This window comes from Panthera tigris, chromosome B4 (assembly GCF_018350195.1).
Source record: "Panthera tigris isolate Pti1 chromosome B4, P.tigris_Pti1_mat1.1, whole genome shotgun sequence".
In the NCBI taxonomy this organism is placed as follows: Eukaryota; Metazoa; Chordata; class Mammalia; order Carnivora; family Felidae; genus Panthera; species Panthera tigris.
The window spans coordinates 132,292,640-132,313,796 of NC_056666.1; the positions used below are offsets into that span (position 1 = coordinate 132,292,640).

General features: G+C 43.3%; 1 protein-coding gene across 14 annotated transcripts in view; it reads left to right on the plus strand.

The window, feature by feature from the left end:
- TNRC6B (trinucleotide repeat containing adaptor 6B) overlaps positions 1–21,157 on the plus strand; it is a 247,560-nt gene that overhangs the window by 177,114 nt on the left and 49,289 nt on the right. For all 14 annotated transcript variants that reach the window (XM_042993339.1, XM_042993345.1, XM_042993336.1 and 11 more), the window contains 4 exons: positions 1,101–1,188; positions 6,101–6,122; positions 14,468–14,809; positions 17,511–19,859. In XM_042993339.1, the coding sequence (XP_042849273.1) occupies positions 1,101–1,188; positions 6,101–6,122; positions 14,468–14,809; positions 17,511–19,859 (2,801 nt within the window). The remainder of the gene's footprint in view (positions 1–1,100; positions 1,189–6,100; positions 6,123–14,467; positions 14,810–17,510; positions 19,860–21,157) is intronic.

Here is a 21,157-nt window from a genome sequence, read left to right on the forward strand (position 1 = left end):
CTAGAGCTCTGAGTCTCCTTCCAGCTCTGAAATTCAGGACGCGTGGCATCAGGATTTCCTGCCTTGAGCTCTGAAGTAACAGCAGTAGTTTTGCAATGCATTCTTCCTATTTGATACATAGAGAGTGAAAGTTGGCAGCTTCCTATATGCATTATATTCAAATATATATTAGAATGTTCCATAAGAGAATAAGTATTACTTTCTGAACGTACTTTTCAGATGTGAGGCATTACATTGTATTAATTTCTTAACATTCCAGCACATTTCTTTAACTAGAATCTTTAGTATTACATGTGACTTTTGTTCTAATTGAGGGCAGCAAAACCTGGTTGTCTCAATTCAGGTGTTCAGCAGGATGCAACTGTGAAGTCACTTGGTGAGGAATACATAGGACACATGGTACCTGCCTTAAAAACACAAGTAGAGAACATGTAAAACATACAATATTAATAATGTAGAAGAAAAATACAGAATTTAGAACATAGGATTTTATAGTCACCGTTCTGATGATGTCAGGGGAGAATACCTAAATTGTGATAGATATTTGTGTACCATAAGTGAATTTATATATTCTGTATTATTTGTGAAGAATTTTTGCCTTTCATAAAATATATTCCTTTTTCTTTGACATTATTAATGCTGTATTTTATGTGTTTTCTACTTGTACTTTTAAGACCAAGTACTAAGAGTTCTATAAATCTATGGAATCCAGGAATATCTCCAGAACCAACTGGATGTTACCACATTCAAATCCGGGTTTTTGCTGAGTGGAAATGTGTGTGTGTGTGTGTGTGTGTGTGTGTGTGTGTGTGTGTGTGTGTGTGTGTGTGTTCTTTTAGGAGGATATTGTAAAGCTCGCTTTAATGGGCTTCTTTGAAACCAAACTTGAAGCCCTACTTTGCAGAAAAGATAACAAACCAAAATATGGGGATAACTGAATGTGGTGAGTTTTATGCATCCTCTTAGTTTAAGTAAAATACCGTGTTATGCTCAGTCACAGAGATGGCATATTTTGCATACCGTCTACAAGCATTGAATTTGCTACACAAATAGACTGTGAATATAAATGTTAACCTTCTGGTGTGACATTACTTTAACAGAGAGAAGGAGCAAGAAAGGGAAGAACAGTTAATGGAAGACAAGAAAAGGAAGAAAGAGGATAAAAAGAAAAAAGAAGCCACTCAGAAGGTGAGTTTAATGACTTAAGTCTGTCTTTACATCCACCAAGCATCTAGAATAAGTAACTGCCTTGGGTGGGATACCTGACATCTTAATAATGCTGCTTACTTTGTTCACTTGGAAGTTTTACGATTAGAAAGTGGGAGTTAAAGACGTACATTTGTCACCACAGAATACTCAATAATGCTGCAGCTGATTTAATGAGAACACCAATATACAGTATGAAGAAAGGCAAGTGAGTCCCCGCCACTTAAATTCTTGTCGAATGTCCTTAGTCATATCACAGTTAATCTCCATTTTCTTAGGTCAGCTTATAAACTAGCTTTTCAAGTGTCTCTGTAGTTCACCCCAATGTTCTCCTTTTGGTTCCTCTCCAGCATGGTCATCTGTACAAGACCACCTTCTGATATTTCCATAAAGAAACCTCCCTCACAGGCCAGTGGGCCTGCTTAAAGCTTTGGGGGAGATGGTATTGTGTGGCTTTGAGGAGCTTGCTTAGGGAAGGAGAGAGGCTAAAAGGAAAATACCTACATCTCACTGCTGCCAACTGACAGGTCTTAGTTGACATGCTTGACCCAGGGTGCTGTCCTCTGCTTCAGTGTCTGTCCTGCAGGCCCCGCCCTTGTCTAATCTTATTTCCCCCACCTTCCCATTCTTTAGCATTGCCTGACTTGGGCTTTGGCTCGGCAGGCCTGCTTTTGTGCCATTTTTTTTTTAACGTTTATCTATTATTAAAAAAGAGAGACAGAGACAGAGCGTGAGCAGGGCAGGGGCAGAGAGAGGAGGAGACACAGAATCCGAAGTAGGCTCCAGGCTCTGAGCTGTCAGCACAGAGCCTGATGCGGGGCTCGAACTCACGGACCACAAGATCATGACCTGTGTTGAAGTCGGACACTCAACCGAGTGAGCCACCCAGGTGACTTTTGTGCCATTTTTGGAGGTAAAGTGATTTGCCTCCAGTTCTTGTTACCACTACACAGAACACTTGGGAAGCAGGACATTGCTGTGGGGCAGGTTCGAGGGTCCTGTTACAGTGGCAGGTTATTGAAGCTCAGTTTAGGGAGGTAGAAACCGTTACAGGGTTCAGAGGGAACTCTAGATTTAGAACAGACTCAAGGCAGACAATTGGACACAAACTGATGTAGGCTTTAAAGGACACCAGAAGTTTTCCCAGCATTCTGGGCTATAGCATATATTCCCATAATTCAGTTTTCTGAACTTTTGAACTAGATCATTTATAAGTCCCAGCCTAAAGAAATCATACTGGAAATATTTTCTGAATTGAATTGCATGTGACCCTGCCACATTAAACATACAGAACGTAATTTTATCTTTCCTTCATGACTTAATTATAAGTAATACTCGTTATTGTTTGGTGTTATAATAGACTGCTGTGTGCACTCTTTAAAGTCTTGTCTTTAATTGTGCTTCTGTTTCTATTCATAGTGGTGTGCTCACCCTCTCACCCTCATGCTCTCAGGGTACCTACTTCTAATGTGTTGCTTCTAATCTGAGCTTGTTAGAATTGTCTACAATGTCAGTAAAGAGTCTGAATAAAGATGCCAGAGGACAACCCAGAGGCCTTTTTCAAACTTACTTCCCTTTAAGGACACAGCCCCATTTCACATTTTGAGGTTGCGATAAGCAGGTCCACCAGCTATATAGGGTGTTACCAGAATGGTAGAGAGTGAACCTCAGCAAAGGCTTTCTTTCCTCTAGGGCATTTACATTTCGTCAACTAAGTTAGTATAAGAATTGGGTTTTACAGTCCGTGTGAATGTATGATTCATAGGCTGGACCTTGGTAAACTTGAGCGAAGGCTGGTAACAAGAAGATACCAAATGGAGGGATTATTTCAGGCACTAGACAGTCTACGTTCTTCACTTAGGTAACAGTGTTTCTCAACTGGAAAATATCAGTATCTGGGAGTGATTTATAATATATGCATCTGTAAACTTTTGCTGTGGATCCCACTAGTAGAAAAATGATTTGAAATACAAGATGGTGTGGGTTTACTCAAGAGCAAATTGGGATTGGGGGCACCTGGTGGGTGGCTCAGTCGGTTAAGCGTCTGACTATTGGTTTCAGCTCAGGTCATGATCTCACGGTTTGTGAGTTCAAGTCCTGATCAGCACAGAGTCTGCTTGGGATTCTCTCTCCCTCTGCCCCTCTCCACTCTGTCTCTGTCTCTTTCTCTCTCTCCAAAATAAATAAACATTAAAAAGTAAAAAATAAAAATGTAATGTTTATTTATTTTTAGGAGAGGGAGAGAGTAGGGGAGGGGCAGAGGGAGAGGGTAACAGAGGATCTGTAGTGGTCTCTGCACTCACAACACAGAGCCCGACGCAGGGCTCTAACTCACAGACTGCTAGATCGTGACCTGAGCTGAAGTCAGATGTTTAACCAACTGAACCACCCAAGTGCCCCTAAAAATATACAGCTGGACAATCTCCCTCTGTACTTACATCTGCATTAAGAACTGGTTCAGAAGTTGTGGCAAAGAGGAAAATCACCATAACTAAAATTTCAATTGGTTAGTTGTGAACAATGAAAATCCAATCATTTTTGTTCAGAAATGTTCTAGATTGGCTGTCACAAGATCCAGGCCAACATGTGGCCTTGGATATTGTTTTATCAGACTGAACCGTCGTGTAATTTCAGAGTTAAGTTCTGATTTAGCAGTTTTAAGGAAGAGTACAAAGCTTACCATGTGATTGTCTTCGTGGTTTCCAACCTTATTGTAGAGACAGCACCTCAACTAGGAGGCATAAAATGTGCTATGATGCAAAGAGTTGTAGAGAATGTGCCAGAGGTTCTATTACACGGTCATTCATTTATTCAATCAGCACCATTTGTGGTGCTTCCACATCCTTCTCGCTGCTTACCCTCGTGCTTTATAATCTCTTCCTGTCTGCTTCCCTGTTTGACTGACTGACTCTAAGTGTCGCAAGGTTTTATTCCCTATTTGTATTTCCAGGAAGTAGGGCAGTCAGTGCCTGGTACATGAGAGTGACTCAAAAAAATATTTGTTTAATAAATCAATGGTCAAGAATGAGTGCTGGCAATGTAATTGTCTTGAAGAATTGACTTTTATTTTAAGTTAAATTATTTCCACACAGACATTAAACTTGAGCTTTTCTCATGAGCAGTTTGCTCTTTCTAGAGCCATCACTGAGTAAACTGTGTTCGATTTTCATTCATGAGAAAGGTGTCAAGGAAGGATTCCATTCACATTCATTAAGCTGACGCTGCAAAAGAATCATTGTTTAGTGTTGGCAGAACACATGCTTTGATCATCCAGCCTTTCACCGTCTGGAGGACAGCTCTTTTAACAGAAACCACATTGTAAGACACATTTGACATTATTTGGGTTTGTCACTTACAGCTGGGGAAAGCATTGACTTCCTGTATAACTTGATCTTCAAAATGGCATTCTAAGAAATATTTATAATGTTATAAAATTTAAACTGCGTTAAGGAATTGGTATGTGGAGACAAATCAGTTCATTCTTGGTTAAATGGAGTTTTAGAAGAATTGCACAGTAGACTTGAGCTCTGTAATAATTAGTACAAGGAAACACATTTTAAGGTGCTGTCTACTACAAATTCACTACAGTAGAATTAGCTTGGCTTTTAGCGCAAGAATGTAAGGAATGCTCCAGGAGGTCATACAACCAGATCATTTAACTCAGTCTGGCAATGGTGTGATGCAATCCACTATGAAGTGGGCTGGTTAGCTACAGGACGTACCCTCCAAAGATGGACAAGTTTTCATGAGCACCCAGAAGAGTAACTTGGCATGCCTACCAACCACAAATAATCAAACATCTTCTTTTCTATTACAAAGTCAGAGAACCATTAAAAGATTAACATTTGGGAAAAGGGAGTCAAAATCATGCATGATCTCAATCACGATGATGGTGATGGTGGTGGTGGTAATTATAAGCCCTATTAGAATTCTGGCGCATTTCCTTTTGGATGTTTTTCTTACGCATGACCTTTTGTGGTTTTGTTTTAATATTATAGGGCATGTATAATTAGGTGCCCTCCTTTATTTTCCTCTCTTACTAGCAGAAGCAGTTTTCCGTGTGGCTCCTAATCATCATTTCCAAACTTTCTAAAAACCCATTTTTCTATTCAGCCTATCCAATCTTTTAGGTCAATCACTTCCATAGAGGTGTTAGTTACTGTGTAAAGAAATACTTTCAACAAAGCAATCTTTATTTGTCCAAAATTTACATATTTCATCCATTGCTGTATATCATACTTTTTCCATGAACTTTGATTAAAAATAACAAACATTTATGAGCATTGGCATAGGATACCCAGTTTAATCCTTATAATAACCCTTTGTATGGAGATACTATTATTATCTCCATTCAACAGATAAATAGAAAACAGATCACACAGCCAGGAAGTGGCATGGCTTGGTTTTAAATCCTGCCTTCCTGCCATGGCCTCTGGTACGTCTGATGATGGGCCCTTGAACTTTTGCTTTCTAGATTTGAGATCAAGTGTTTGAGTCCATACTCCTAGGGTAAGCCTTTTTGTCTCTGTGGCTAATTTCGTTTCTAGGCTACATCCATTTGCTTTCTAGTCAGATCATCAAAATGACAAACAGCATTCCTGGTACAGATACTTCATCATTTAATGAGAGTGGAATGCTTCTGGTTTTAATTTTTAGTGTCCTTCATAATTATGGTCATGTAAGTTATAACTGGACATATGGCCGTTGTCTTTATAAAAGGATGCCCGAACTGACTCTTAGTATGTTTTTTTGTTTGTCTTTTTTTTTCTGGATTTGAACTATGCCTGTGTGTCTGACAGCTTGAATTACTTGAGTTATCAGAATTAAAGTAGTCTTATAATATCAAACTAGAAAATAAATCTCATTCACTTATGTCTGTTCATTTATTTTTCAGGTCACGGAACAAAAAACCAAAGGTAAGATTGTTTTTTTTTTTTCCTTTTGAAGTTGTTGGAACCTTCTGTGTTTAGATTTTACATTCTTGCCAACTCAGCCTCCAATCCACTCAATTAGTGAGAGTGGGTGCAGAGTAATTAAATTGGTTGTTTGTGGCCACTAAAGAGCAGTAATGATAAATTAAAAGTACTTGTAGTAGTGTTTCTGGTTGGCCTTAATTTTTTTAGGAGGCAAAAAAGATTAATACCTTGTTTGGAAAGTATATGGGTCATGATTTTGAACTGAACCTTTTCAAGTAAGACACTAGCCCCTAATTTACAGATACACATTGCAGAGGATTTTTAATCATCTTGATCCATGACATGCATTGAGCCTAAAAGGGAGTGTTATGTCTAGGATAGTCACATGGTCTTCTGAGCTAAAGCCTGGAATACGCTTTTTTTTTTTTAAATAATGCATTTTAACTCTGTTGCAAAATAGTGACTGATGTATTATAAACAGAAGCAGATAGATAGATGTTCCTCACATCATCCTCAACCTAATGGTCTCTGTGTTTTCAGATCTCTCTTTCTAATGTTAATTTTGATTAATGCAGTCTTGTCTGGTGCTGGCCACGCTTTTGGTCGGTTCCCTTTCAGGATGGTAGAATTGAGACCAATGTTCTAGCTCCTATCCTTGCCCACTTAAATGTGTGGTTCTCAACTAGGGTACTTATTAAAATCTTTTGCATAGACTCGTCAAAGTACACAAGCATGGACCTCCTCCCAGATCTTCATGGTCTCAGGCCACAGCCCTGGCAGATGTATTTTGAGAAGCTCTACAGGTGCCCCCAGGACATGTCCCAGGTTGAAAACCACTACCCCAGATGAAGGGAATCACATAGGACTGTGATAACTCAGAGCAAGGTCAGGATGATGGATCAGCCAAGATGTGATGGGAGGCCTTCTAATGATTGGTTTCTTCATTGTTTTATTTTCTATTATTGGACCACCAGGCCAAAGCCTGTCACACAGTGATGGAGAACTAATAAAGACCGTGCTAGTTTGTAAGGAAACTTAGTTCTGGGAAACAAATTCTCAGATGTCTAGACATTAATGTATTTCTAACCAAAAGGCACTTTCAGGGAGAATGTAGTCTAGGACCTTGTAGTGATTTAGAAAATAAACCGATAAACATTATTAGTTACGATTATCTTAATTACTTAGAACAGTGTTCTTCCCTTGTATTTTCAGGCAGTACCAACCCAGAAGTGGGCTTTATTTGGAAGTGTGTTTATAAGTTACTTGTTTGAAATCCAAGTTATACTTTACCATAAAAATAGAGTTCTTGATAGTGGTATAGTGTCCATATTTTCTAAACCAACATACTGTCTAGGAAAGGATTTGGGCACATAGTATTTATATTAATAGGCCTTTTTGATGATTTATGGGGACAACAGATGAGAAAATTAGCATTTTCCTGGAAATTCCAGGCTCTGTGGTTGTTGGAACGTGGGGGTTTGGTTCCTGGGCCTGGCCACAACTCTTAATGTTCATGAAGCCACGTCCCAGCTAAGCTGTGGAAGCAAGTTGCCCTGTATGGTACGTGGTGTTTCTGTTGGAAAATCGAAAATCCATTAAGGCATTCTTTCTCAGCTTTTTTTTCTCTAGGTCTATTCTTAGAAATGCATTCCTCTTCCGGAACTCTACCAAAATCTTAAAAATCAAACTTTCTTTTCTACTTACTACTGAATTTTCTTTCCAATTAGGATCTTTCTCATACCTACCATAAAATCGAATACAGCCTCACAGTTTCCATACTCTCCCCACCCACACCCCCATGAAAAAAATAAAGTAGAATAATCCTAAAGAAAGATGAGCACCTGTTTCAGGTCTCCTAAGGAATGTAGTCAGTAGAACCACGGAGAAAACAGAGTAAAAATAAAAATGATCTCTGGAGTATATTAGACCGTAAGTAGAAGGAGAGGGAAAATGCAGATTTTGGAGAGACTAGGACAGGATTTCAAGTGGAGGTTATATGAAGACACGGCCTAGCACTGGGCCTGACCTTTCTGATTTTTTACCCCACTTCAACCACATCTTTATGTTTGTTCCAAGAGCCTGTCTGCACTCTAAATTCCCTTCTTCACTTCCCTCAGCGGATGTTTCTGGGTCCTTTTCCTCTTCCCAAAGATGACGCCTTCCTCAGGCAGTCTCCCCGTAACTCTGCATCTGCCCCTCTTTCCCCAGTAGACCCTGTAAGAAAAACGGCTGTGTTGGTGCCAAGTCTCTGTTTGTACAGAGGGCTGAGATCAGATTTGTCCGTATTTCAGAGAAAAAGTAGATTCCTTATACGTTCTGTCTTTACCTTCCAGTATTTAAAAAAACAAAAACACAGAATTCTGGAGAATAGGGCGGGATTTCAAGTGGAGGTTCTGTGAAGGCATGTGGACCTACTGGCCTGCAAACAGTACACAGCACTTAAGGTAGAGGCTTCGTTGGATGTTGGAGTTCGAATTGCAAGAGTCAGGGCGCCTGGGTGGCTCGGTCAGTTAAGCGTCTGACTCTTGATTTTGGCTCAGGTCATGATCTCACGGTTCATGAGATCGAGCCCCGCGTTGGGCTCTGCACTGACAGCACAGAGCCTGCTTGGGATTCTCTCTCTCTCTCTGTTCCTCCCCCACTTGTGTGTGCGCATGCACACATTCCCTGCCTCAAAATAAGTAAACGTTTAAAAAATAATTTAAAAAATTGAAAAGTTAAAAAAGGATCTCAAGAGGCTGCTTGATGTAACAGACCAGGTATAACAGGGATGAAGGTAAGATTAGGGTAGGCTGTACACTGGAGGGGTCTGGACGTAGCAATTTTGCCTCGTGAAAAAGCTGTTAGGGTCATGGTTGGCTTAATGGTGCAGTTATCAGTATGAAATGACTGATTTATAAAAATTAAGCTGACCTTAAGTGGCATTAGTAGGAGTACAGCATCTAGGAAGGGATCTGCAGTTCTGTAATGGGCACCACACCGTGGAAAGAAAGAGATCGACTTCTGTGGAGCCTGTGCGGTTTGGGCCAGATTGGTCAATGAATTTGAACCTGTGTCATGTTTGCAAGGGTTAAACGTGTAGGAATGTCTACCCCCAGGGGAAGTGTTCCTACCTGAGGAAGCTCAGGGAGTGGTCTTCAAAGCTTTGAAGGGCTCCGGTGCCTGACGCTTAGCAGTCTCTTGGTAAATGTCTGTCGGATGTTTTGTTCAGTGACACTTATTCTGCTACCGAAAGTACTGATGGTGAGAGTCAAAGCAACAGGGAAAAGCCTCCAGCCCGATAGAAGTTGAGATTTTTTAGATATTATCATCCGCAGCAGCAATTCCGTGACCTTTACCCCACTGGGGCACAGCTGAGGGGCAGCACCTTCCCATCGGCATACCTGGTACATTGGCCACGACTCTGTCTTCTGAGTCTACCCCAGAAGGCATATTTAGGAGTCGCTGGTGGTGGTTGGGATAACCTTGAGTCTACTCTAACTTATTAAGATCTGAGGTGGGTTTTTCCTTCCAAGTAAATAATTTACAAACGAAAGTACTCGCAGTATCCCTCACACCTTGCAGAAACACCTCTGTATTCTTTAACACTAAGGTGGGCGCCATTTGTTCAGAGATGCTTCTGGCTGCCACTTGAAAGTGAATGAATGTGAGGTATAAGGCGGTGGTTCAGATAGATGGCCACAGAATAGTCCAGATGAGAGGTAATGAGGGCTTGAACCTGGTTAGGAGCGGTGGTGATAGGAGGAAGGAAGGCATTGGAGAGATGTTTCGGTTCAGTGCAGTGTAATGATGATCAGATAATGACGACTTTAAGGTTTCTGATGCGAGGAGCTGGTTGGGTGATGACTCTGTTTCTTGAACTAGGAGGTAATGGGGAGAGCTGGGGAACAAGTTTGAGAGTAAGGAGAAAAAGGGTGAAAGAGCGATCTGAGTTGGAGGTAGTGATTTGGGAAACACTTGGGCAGACATGATAAAGTCTGAGCGTGGGGGAATTTGTACTCAAGTAACTTCAATGTGGGAAGAGTGTAGGCCCCACCTTCATGTTCAGATTTTTTAAAAAGACACAACTAGGGGCGCCTGGGTGGCACAGTTGGTTGAGCGTCCAACTTTCGCTCGGGTCACGATCTCACAGTTTGTGTGTTCGAGCCCCGCGTCAGGCGCTCTGCTGACAGCTTGGAGCCTGGAGCCTGCTTCAGATTCTGTGTCTCCCTTTCTCTGCCCCTCCCCTGCTTGCACTCTGTCTCTCTCTCTCAAAAATAAATAAACCTTAAAAAAATAAAATAAAAGATACAACTCATAACCAAATTCAGGTGCCATCTTACAACTCTTATTAGGAGGTGGCCAGCTCTCACCCTCCAAGCAAATCTGACTCTCCTCCTGTTTTTGTATTGCCCATGAGCTAGGAATTTTTTTTACGTTTTTTCAATGGTTAGGAAAATTATAAAAGAATGATATTTTGTGACAGTGAGAGTGGTATGGAATTTATACTTTAGTGTGATTAGTACAGTTGTATGGAGCACAGCCACACTCTGTCGTTTGCGCATGGTCTGTGGCTGCTTTTGCCCACACTCACAGTAGAGTCGTCACAACCAAGACTGTATGGCCAGCAAAACCTAAAATATTTACTGTCTGGCCCGTTACGGAAAAAGTCTTCTGAGCCCTGACCAAGAGTGTAAGAACCCACAAAGGAAGAGAGAAAGGAGGAGCTGAAGAGCTGGCTGGAGTGGGTCTCAGCAGCTCTCACAAAAGCAGAGGGAGGATATGGCCAGTAGTGTCCGAAGTTGCAGAAAAGTCAAGAGAAGGTCCAACAAGTGTCCATTAGACTGACAATGAAGATCACTAGTTGTTGAATGAGAAGAGTTCCCAGGGAGATGTTCAGGGCAAAAGCCAATGTGCATGGAGTCTGAGGAGTGAGTACAAGGTAAAGAAATGGAGGCAGTGCTCAGAGACGACTGAGAACTCCTCAGTGCACAGCAGCCACGGTCTGTGTGTCCTCAGTCTGAGATTCTTGTTGTGTTGCATTGTAACTAATGATTATTTACCAAGAAATTTTCAGTTGAAAATAATGTCTTTTCTAGGGCTTGTATGTGTTTTTACTGCTACCTTTAATAAAACATTTCTAGGGGTGCCTGGGTGGCTCTGTTGGTTGAGTGTTCGACTTGATTTCAGCTCAGGTAACGATCCCAGGGTCGTGGGATCAGCCCTGCACAGGGCTCCATGCTTCAGCATGGAGCCTGCTTGAGATTCTCTCCACTCCCCACCCCACCCCCACCCCCCGCCCCTCTCCCCTGCTTGCGCGCGTGTGTGTGTGTGTATGCACGTGTTCTCTCTCTTTCTAGAACAAAAAAGTTCTCATCGCAAGAAAAAAAAAACATTCCTAGAAAGGTTTTTTTTAGTGTTTGTACTATCAAGATATTTAAAGGTAGTAGTTCTTATTGGTCCTGCTTGTTTCAGATTTTTCTTAATGCCTTTATCTGAAAAGAGTTGCATTTTATTGAAGTTTTTTCAGAAATAGAGGCAATTTAGAAGTTCAGACTGTAAGATGAGAATAACGGCGACAGGGAAAGGGAAAAAGATTCAGTCATAAGAGCAAATAAATGGTTTTTGGAAGTCAGTGAATGGAAATTAGAAAATAAGATACCCAGCATTTTTCACAATGTCTTTGTTTCCCTTTGCTACAGAGATCATGTTTAAGCCACTGACCTTTTCTCTGGGAGATAAGAAATTATGCCCTTATTTTGAGCAGCTTATCTTTCAACCAATTTGCACTACAACCTACAAATCAGTAAGGTTCTGAAGAAAAACAAGAGGGACTGAAAAGTAATTCCCACTCCATTATAATTTCCGTCTCCTCTGTTAGCATCTGACATCCTGGAGCATGCTGTAATGCACACACTAACTCTGGGAGGTCCTAAGTTTGGACTTTGGGAAGCAGGTTGGATTGGGCCTCCTGCCTAATAGCTGCATTGCTCTCCAGTCTAGAGTTCTGATTGGCCTTTAAATGCTTCAAATTCTTGAAATCACAGAAAGGTGTAAGAAAGCAATTGAGTAAGAATTCATTCAAGTTCTGGGGCACGTGGGTGGCTCAGTCCATTGAGCACCTGACTTTGGCTCAGATCATGATCTTGTGGTTGGTGAGTTCAAGCCCCCATCGGGCTCACTACCCTCCTCAGATCCTCTGCCCCTCCCCTGCTCACACTCTCAAAAAATATGTAAAAAACAGTTCTGAAACACAGTTTTCTCCTAACATATAACTCAGACATTTTCTGACTGGGTCCTGGAGTTTTGAATGACTAGTCTCCTAGACTAGCACGATATTGGAAGGAAAGTGGTTGAGAGGTAGTCTGATTTTATTTTTTAAAAAGGGTTTATTATTTATGATCCCTTCTATCCCTGATGGGGTGGGAAAATGCTCTGAGGCACTTTTGCAGGGAATCTTGCACAATATATGTTACGCACCAAGTTTCTTTGATTATGCTGTGAATGTTGTAACGTTAGTCAAACTCGGTGTTCAGACCTCCATGCTGTTGACTGCCCTTACTATGTCTTGCTCTGTTTCAGGGAATGAGTCCAGGCATGTAACAGACGTGGTTAATGTAGAGTGGAGATTCTAGTGCTTTTATGGAAGGGCGGCCTCGTGGAAGCATAGCTCCTTCTATCCTAAAAACCATTTGGGAAGATCCCTCGCAGCCTTTGCCGACGTCTCATTTCTTCTCATAATAAGAGGAAAGGGGACTGGGAATGCCATCTGCTATGCAATCTTGCAAGCACAGAGAGAAAGTGAATCATTGGATAACTCATCTGCACTCATTTATCAGTTATTTTTACCCATCAGCTGCTGTAAGGTCATACAGAACCTACTATATTGATAATATCATATAGTGACCAATTTATTTTCTTAAGAAATAGGTTTATTCTCATCAGGTTGTGGATCCTCTGACCTCCCTTCCTTACTGGAAGGCCCGATACTGCCTCATGATTGGCTAAAATTAGACCAGGGGTTGCCTTGAAGTTACTTCAGGCTGTTACTCTTCTTTCTTGGTTACACCCAGTACTCCCCATCATCCAGTGGAGGTAGATTGGGTACCCTGATTTCTGATGATGCCTGCCTCTTCATAAAGGAGCCAGTTCAACGAGCAACATGCTGGCCCAGCACCATTGCAGTGGTCAGGGCAGTACCGCCCCGGAGTTGGCCCAAACATTACTCTGGATGTCAGGGAACTTGACCTCAGAATCATCTGAACTGTCAGGCTCAACGATTGTTTCTGTAATATTGCCAGCCTCTGTTTGCCAGGCAGGTTTTCTTGGAAAGGGTGACAGTCTTTTGGTAGGATGAAGCAAGGGACCTCGAGATCCAGAAGAACATTCTATGGAGGGCTGAGGGCAAAGCCCTCAACTTCTGCAGAGTGTCCTGCAGATTGTATCTTCATACGGTCGTCCTGCACATTCCCATACTTCCTATTTGCCCTTTTTAAAAGTAAGGCAAAACATTAAATTCTTTAAAGTAAATAGGAAACATGCCTACATTGTGACATTTTTGCTTTAGGTAAGAGTTGGAGTAAATATACAAGGTACCCTTAAGGCTTTTTTTTTTTTTTGACAAAAGCAAAAAAAACCCCACAAAACCAAACCTTATAACATTTCTATTTGCACAGAATTTGCAAAGTACCAAGCAAGAGTGGTTGCGTTTAGGTAGCTGTAGAAACCCAAACCAAGTTGATTTTGTGATTCTCCAGGGCTGAGGTTTCCTGTGGGGGTCTACTCGGTGCCAGGACCTAAAAAATAAGATGAAAGATGGGTCGTTACCCTGGTGAGAGCAAGGAGCTTGTAAATGCGAGTTTCAATAGAATATGGTGAATTCGTGGTAAAGAAAGACGGGCAGTGTGTTCCAAGAGCACAAATGAAGGTGCTTAGCCTACTTAGTCCAGGGACTTCAGGAAAGGTTTCTCAGAGGTAAATCTTTAAGAATGTGGATAAAGGGCATTTGGGCTGAGAGCCTTGAACCTTCACTGAGGACTTGGCCTGGGGCCCATATGTACCCTTCGACCTGCTAGGGAACCTTCCAGGGATTTAGGGAAGTGACTGGTGACTGCTTCCCCCTCCCACTTAGTTAATGGACTAGAGTTCTGTGGTGTTGCTGTCTTTGAGTCCTTGTCACCCGCGCTCCCCACCTCTGCCTGATCTCCAGTAAACTGAAGATGCAGGGGAGTCTAGAAAGACCACGTCCACCCACAGTAGGATGGAAGATCCATTACTGGAATTGGTCTCGTGTAAGCTTTCCGAAAAACAATCTTCATAAAAATGTATTGGACTTCAAAGACCGTTCCCCACTCTCTCTCTTTCAGTGCCCGAAGTGACGAAACCAAGTTTAAGCCAACCAACGGCCGCCAGCCCAATTGGCAGCTCTCCATCGCCACCAGTCAATGGTGGCAACAATGCCAAAAGGGTGGCAGTGCCGAACGGACAACCGCCAAGCGCCGCCCGCTACATGCCTCGGGAGGTGCCGCCGCGATTCCGTTGCCAGCAGGACCACAAAGTGTTACTAAAACGTGGGCAGCCCCCTCCACCATCCTGCATGCTCCTCGGGGGCGGGGCAGGGCCTCCTCCCCCCACGGCACCCGGAGCAAACTCCAACAACGCACAAGTGACAGGAACGCTGCTGCAGAGTGACGGTGGGACTGCACCAGGTGAGGAATTGGGGTCGGGAAGTGATTTCCTGGCAGCTTTAAAGAGAGCAAGCACTTCTTTTGTACTGCCTGGTATAGGGTCCCCAAAAGGCTTTTGGGGTCACTCCCAAGACAGGAGAGGCTCCCTGCACGAGATGTGTCCCAGCACTTCTCTTCTGAAACTGGGTTTTAGTGTCCAGTGTGTGCTGTTGGCAGGAGAGGCTAATGTGGCTGCCATACGTCATCCCCATTTGGGGCCTTTTTTCCTTTCCTGACAAGCGCATGATAAACTCGAGCCTCCATGGTTCCAGCTGTCACCACAAGTGTGTGCCCAGGATATGATTGGAGGTGGGGCTAATGCAGAGGCTTGTTCTGAATCCTGGCTGCCCCTGTTGATGTTCGCAGAACGCTGCGGGGCAGAGAGAGAACCGTCTCTTCGATTACAGTATAAGATCTTGGGGGTGGGAAGGGGATACCAAACAATATCATTCTATCATTTTTTATTAGATTTTTTAAAATCATTGTTTCTTTAGAGGATTTTGAACTCTGTTAAAAACTATATGTAGATAGGGGCGCCTGGGTGGCGCAGTCGGTTAAGCGTCCGACTTCAGCCAGGTCACGATCTCGCGGTCTGTGAGTTCGAGCCCCGCGTCAGGCTCTGGGCTGATGGCTCCGAGCCTGGAGCCTGCTTCCGATTCTGTGTCTCCCTCTCTCTCTGCCCCTCCCCCGTTCATGCTCTGTCTCTCTCTGTCCCAAAAATAAATAAAAAACGTTGAAAAAAAAATTAAAAAAAAAAAACTATATGTAGATATAAGGGATCTTTAGCTGAAGGGCTCTACTAGAAGTTTTGAGAGTTTTTAATAGATGAATACTAAATCACCTGATAGCAAAGAACCTCCAAACATCACCTCCCGCTTTTTTTAAAGCTTATTAACAGATGTCTACTTAGCTCTTAAAAATTTTTTTTGAGGCTGTACTAGAAAGGCTTGAACATCATCAAGCCTTGGCAAGAACAGTAAATTGGTTATTGTTAACTGTAGCATGCTTCTAGTTAATAGTTCTGAGTTTGAACACAGAAATGCCTAGAAAATTCTATTACTGTCTCATGTGCAGAGTAAAAATGGAGACAAACCTCATGGTGACAGATGCTTCATACAGGCTTTTCTGTGGTGGCCCCTCATAAGCATTTGCGAAAGGAAGTATGTGAGGAGTGGTCTCGTCGAGTGTTTCTGCAGCCAAATCTAGCCAGACCTGGATGCAGACATGGTTCTGGGTCCAGTGTGAGTCAGATTCTCTTGTTTGCATTCTTAAAACCAAGGAGGCCACTAAATCTGAAGAGTTTGAGATTCTCTGCTTCCCTACTTTTATATGGCTCTATGTAAGATTTTTTCAACTTTATATTGATTTAAGACTTCTTGGTTAAAGTAACTAAAACAAGTTCAGAAGAAATTACTGGGTTAAAAACATGTCCTTTCTCCCCTCTCCCCCCAAATATGATAAATTCCTCCAAAATATGTGCTCAGCCAGACTAATTTATCAGATTAAGTTCCTTAGGCATACAAACTGATTCCTGCTTGCCTGCCCCAGCATCTAGCTGGGTGGGCGTTCATCATTCATCAGGTGCTTACTGAGCAGTGATGCCCTGGCCACTATGTGGAATTCAAACGTGAGCAAGATAGGGTCTCTGCCTAAGAGGGGGAGCTCTTGCGGAAGTCTCTGTGCTAATGTGGGGAAGGAACATGTGACCACGGCTCCACAGCACTGAGCAAAGTGGCTCTAGACAGGGAAGGGCATTTTCAGATGATGAACTTAAAAACAAACAAAAAAACCTCCTAGAAGAAACGGCACTTGAACTAGGCCCAGAAAGATGGGTAAATTTCAGTATGTGCATTCAGGAGGAAAAACCAGTAGGTGCCAATGTGGAATGGTGCCAGGATGAGAAGGCACGAGTTGTGGAATGTCAAGTAGTGTGGAATGTCGACATCTACATAGAAACCAGTGGAAGATAAGATTAGAAAAGTCATTTGGGCCCAGGTTGTGTAGCATCTTGATCAAACTCCAGGCCAGAGAGTTTAGCTTTATTATTGTGCGCTAGGAAACTGTTGGAAGCTTCCCCTACAGCAGTGATCTAATCGAAGCTGTGCTTTAGAACAATTACTCTAGCCAGGGGTGTTTAGAGTAGATTCGAGATACAAAGCAAGGTCAGGGTGTTACTGCATTGTCTCAAGATATGAGAAGGCCCTTCTCTGTCAATAGAAAAGACAAGGGGAGGGGCACCTGGGTGGCTCAGTCGGTTAAGCATCCAACTTCAGCTCAGGTCATGATCTCACAGTTCGTGAGTTCGAGCCCCACATTAGGCTCTGTGCTGACAGCTCGGAGCCTGGAGCCTGCTTCAGATTCTGTGTCTCCCTCTCTCTCTCTGCCCCTCCCCGACTTGTGCTCTGTCTCACTCTCTCTCAAAAATAAACATTCAAAAAAAAAAAAAAAAAGACAAGGGAATAGCTTTGAGAGATGTTGTGGAGTTACACCTAGCAAATACACCAACCAGGCAAAATGAAAGAGGAGATGACTAAGGTGTGACACGGTTTACTAAGACAGGCAACTGGCTAGAGAAGCTAGTCTGTGGGGAAACGTGATGAGCTCTCTTAGGGGCACTTTGAGCTTGAGGTGTTAATAGAGCGCGCGTGTGTAGCTGTGATTGATGAGACCATCTCTTCCCCAGAGTCAACCCTTGGAGGTGCTGCTGCTTCAAATTATGCAAATTCCACTTGGGGCCCGGGAGCCTCCTCCAACAACGGCGCCTCCCCCAACCCAATTCACATCTGGGACAAGGTGATTGTAGACGGGTCTGACATGGAAGAGTGGCCTTGTATCGCCAGCAAAGACACTGAGTCTTCTTCCGAAAACACCACCGATAACAACAGTGCCTCGAACCCTGGCTCTGAGAAGAGCACTCTGCCAGGAAGCACCACTAGTAACAAAGGAAAAGGGAGCCAGTGCCAGTCTGCAAGTTCTGGGAACGAATGTAATCTTGGGGTCTGGAAGTCTGACCCTAAGACTAAATCTGTTCAATCTTCCAACTCTACTACAGAGAGCAACAATGGACTAGGAAATTGGAGGAATGTGAGTGGTCAGGATAGAATTGGACCTGGCTCTGGCTTCAGCAACTTTAACCCAAATAGCAACCCATCTGCCTGGCCAGCGCTGGTCCAAGAAGGAAATCCTAGGAAAGGGGCATTGGAAACGGATACTAGTAATTCCAGTGCACAGGTTAGCACAGTAGGTCAGGCATCCAGGGAACAGCAGTCAAAGATGGAAAATGCGGGTGTTAATTTTGTTGTCTCTGGCAGAGAACAGGCTCAAATTCATAACACTGATGGACCAAAAAATGGAAACACTAACTCCTTGAACTTAAGTTCACCAAACCCCATGGAGAATAAGGGAATGCCCTTTGGAATGGGCTTGGCGAACGCCTCCAGGAGCACTGATGCCCCTTCACAAAGCACTGGAGATCGAAAGACTGGGAGTGTTGGATCTTGGGGTGCAGCTAGGGGGCCTTCTGGAACTGACACAGCCTCTGGACAAAGCAATTCTGGAAACAATGGGAACAATGGAAAGGATAGAGAGGACTCCTGGAAAGGAGCCTCTGTTCAGAAATCAACTGGGTCAAAAAATGACTCTTGGGACAACAATAACAGGTCTACGGGTGGGTCCTGGAACTTTGGCCCTCAGGACTCTAATGACAGCAAATGGGGTGAAGGGAACAAAATGACATCTGGGGTCTCTCAGGGAGAATGGAAACAGCCGACTGGGTCTGATGAGTTGAAAATTGGAGAATGGAGTGGTCCAAACCAACCAAATTCTAGCACTGGAGCATGGGACAATCAAAAGGGCCACCCCCTCCCTGAAAACCAAGGCAATGCCCAGGCTCCCTGTTGGGGAAGATCTTCCAGCTCCACAGGAAGTGAAGTTGGAGGTCAAAGCACTGGAAGCAACCACAAAGCAGGAAGTAGTGACAGTCATAATTCTGGCCGTCGGTCATACCGGCCCACACATCCTGATTGTCAGGCTGTCTTACAGACTCTTTTGAGCCGAACTGATTTGGACCCCAGGGTGCTCTCAAACACTGGCTGGGGCCAAACTCAAATTAAGCAGGACACGGTGTGGGATATCGAAGAGGTGCCAAGGCCTGAGGGGAAATCTGACAAAGGAACTGAGGGGTGGGAGAGCGCTGCCACACAGACCAAGAACTCAGGGGGCTGGGGAGATGCACCCAGCCAAAGCAATCAAATGAAGTCTGGATGGGGGGAGCTCTCAGCCTCTACAGAGTGGAAAGACCCCAAGAACACAGGAGGCTGGAATGACTACAAGAACAACAACTCTTCCAACTGGGGAGGCGGCCGACCAGATGAAAAGCCATCTTCCTCTTGGAATGAGAACTCCAGCAAGGATCAGGGGTGGGGAGGGGGACGCCAGCCCAATCAAGGATGGACTTCTGGGAAGAATGGTTGGGGAGAGGAAGTCGACCAGGCGAAAAACAGCAGTTGGGAAAGTCCTGCAAGTAAACCCGTGTCTGGGTGGGGCGAAGGAGGGCAGAACGAAATCGGAACTTGGGGGAACAGTGGGAATACAAGCCTAGCTTCCAAAGGCGGGTGGGAAGATTGCAAAAGGTCTCCAGCATGGACCGAGACAGGCAGACAGCCCAATTCCTGGAATAAACAGCACCAACAGCAGCAGCAGCCACAGCAGCCACCGCCACCACAACCAGAGGCTTCTGGTTCATGGGGAGGCCCACCCCCAGCACCCCCAGGCAACGGACGACCTTCCAATTCCAACTGGAGCAGCGGGCCACAGCCAGTAACCCCTAAGGATGAGGAACCCAGTGGTTGGGAAGAGCCATCCCCACAGTCAATTAGTCGGAAAATGGACATCGATGATGGCACTTCCGCATGGGGAGACCCTAACAGTTATAACTACAAGAATGTGAATCTGTGGGATAAGAATTCCCAAGGGGGCCCAGCACCTCGAGAACCAAACCTGCCCACCCCGATGACCAGTAAATCAGCATCAGGTAGGCAGTGGCCTTTTTTCTTGTGAAAAATCCTAAAGGAGGGCATTATTATTAAGCTTCATTTACTCAGCCTTGTTCTGGAAATCTTTCCTACGTTAACCCTACTCTGCTGTTTACAGAATCTCCTTTTTTATGAGATGATAGCAATAACAGATGCTGGTGGTACATTTTAATGTTCTTTCTTGGCAGAAGCGAAAAGACGCCATCCCTGTGTTAGTCTCCCAAAGTTTGGGGGTTTTTTTTGTTTTTTGGGTTTTTTTTTGCTTTGTGTGGGTTTGTTTTTTTTTTTTAATTGTATTGGTCTGCAGAATCCAAAAAATACAGCTCACTAAACAAACTACACTCCAGGCTTTAAAGTGAAGAATTAAAATAGTAGCAGAAATAGACCTGGTTTCCATTCGAGTTCTACCCGTGGACACATCCTCGGTGTTTCTCCTTCCCCAGCAAAGGGGAAGTATTTTGTTGCTCTTGCTGGGGCCATCAGAATGCTCTAGCCCAGCTGGGGTCTGGAAGGCTTCAGTCACTCTCCACATGATTTTTAATGATCACCTCTGGAAGTGAAGTGCTTTGTAAAAGAAATTGTTCTCTCCTGATAATCACTTGCTCAGAATTAAGCTTTTCTTCTTCCTTTGTTTGAATAGAAACATCATACCTGATAAATTAAAAGTAATGCTGGTAATATCATCTTTGGCACTGTCAACTTGAATGTCCCCATAAAGCATAGAATTCAACAAATTAAGGGAATGCACTGTTCAGATGGGGTATTTTTTGTGTTTGTTTTTTAGTTAAAATTAATCATAGTTAGTTACCCACTCCCCGAGTAAGCCTTGGGGAGTGTTCAGTGAATGCGGTTACGGCCACTTACAAAATGATTGCTTTTAACTAGTTCTTTTTCCCCCCCCCCCCCAAATATTGAAAAGTATGAGGAAGGAAATAAAGATTGTTCATTAAGTCCCTATCTAGCATAAAATCTGCTAACATGTAAAAAAAAATTATCCATATAGTAAAAACCTCCAAACTGTACAGAAAAGCAAAATGTAATATATAAATGAATCTTAGCCCCTAGAATCTCTTCCCACAGGTAATCTTTTAGAGTTTTGTGTCTCATTCAAAAATTTTGTTCCTTACCTATACCAAAATCTGTCTCCCCTTTACAGATTTGACACAGAAGGAATTGCTGTTCTCCGCCTTGCCTTTTTCACCCTACTTTAAAACTTTCCATGTTAGCATGTACGTTTTTGTCTTTTGTTTTGTGTACAGTATTGATTTCATGGATGACACGATTGGTCGGACTAGCC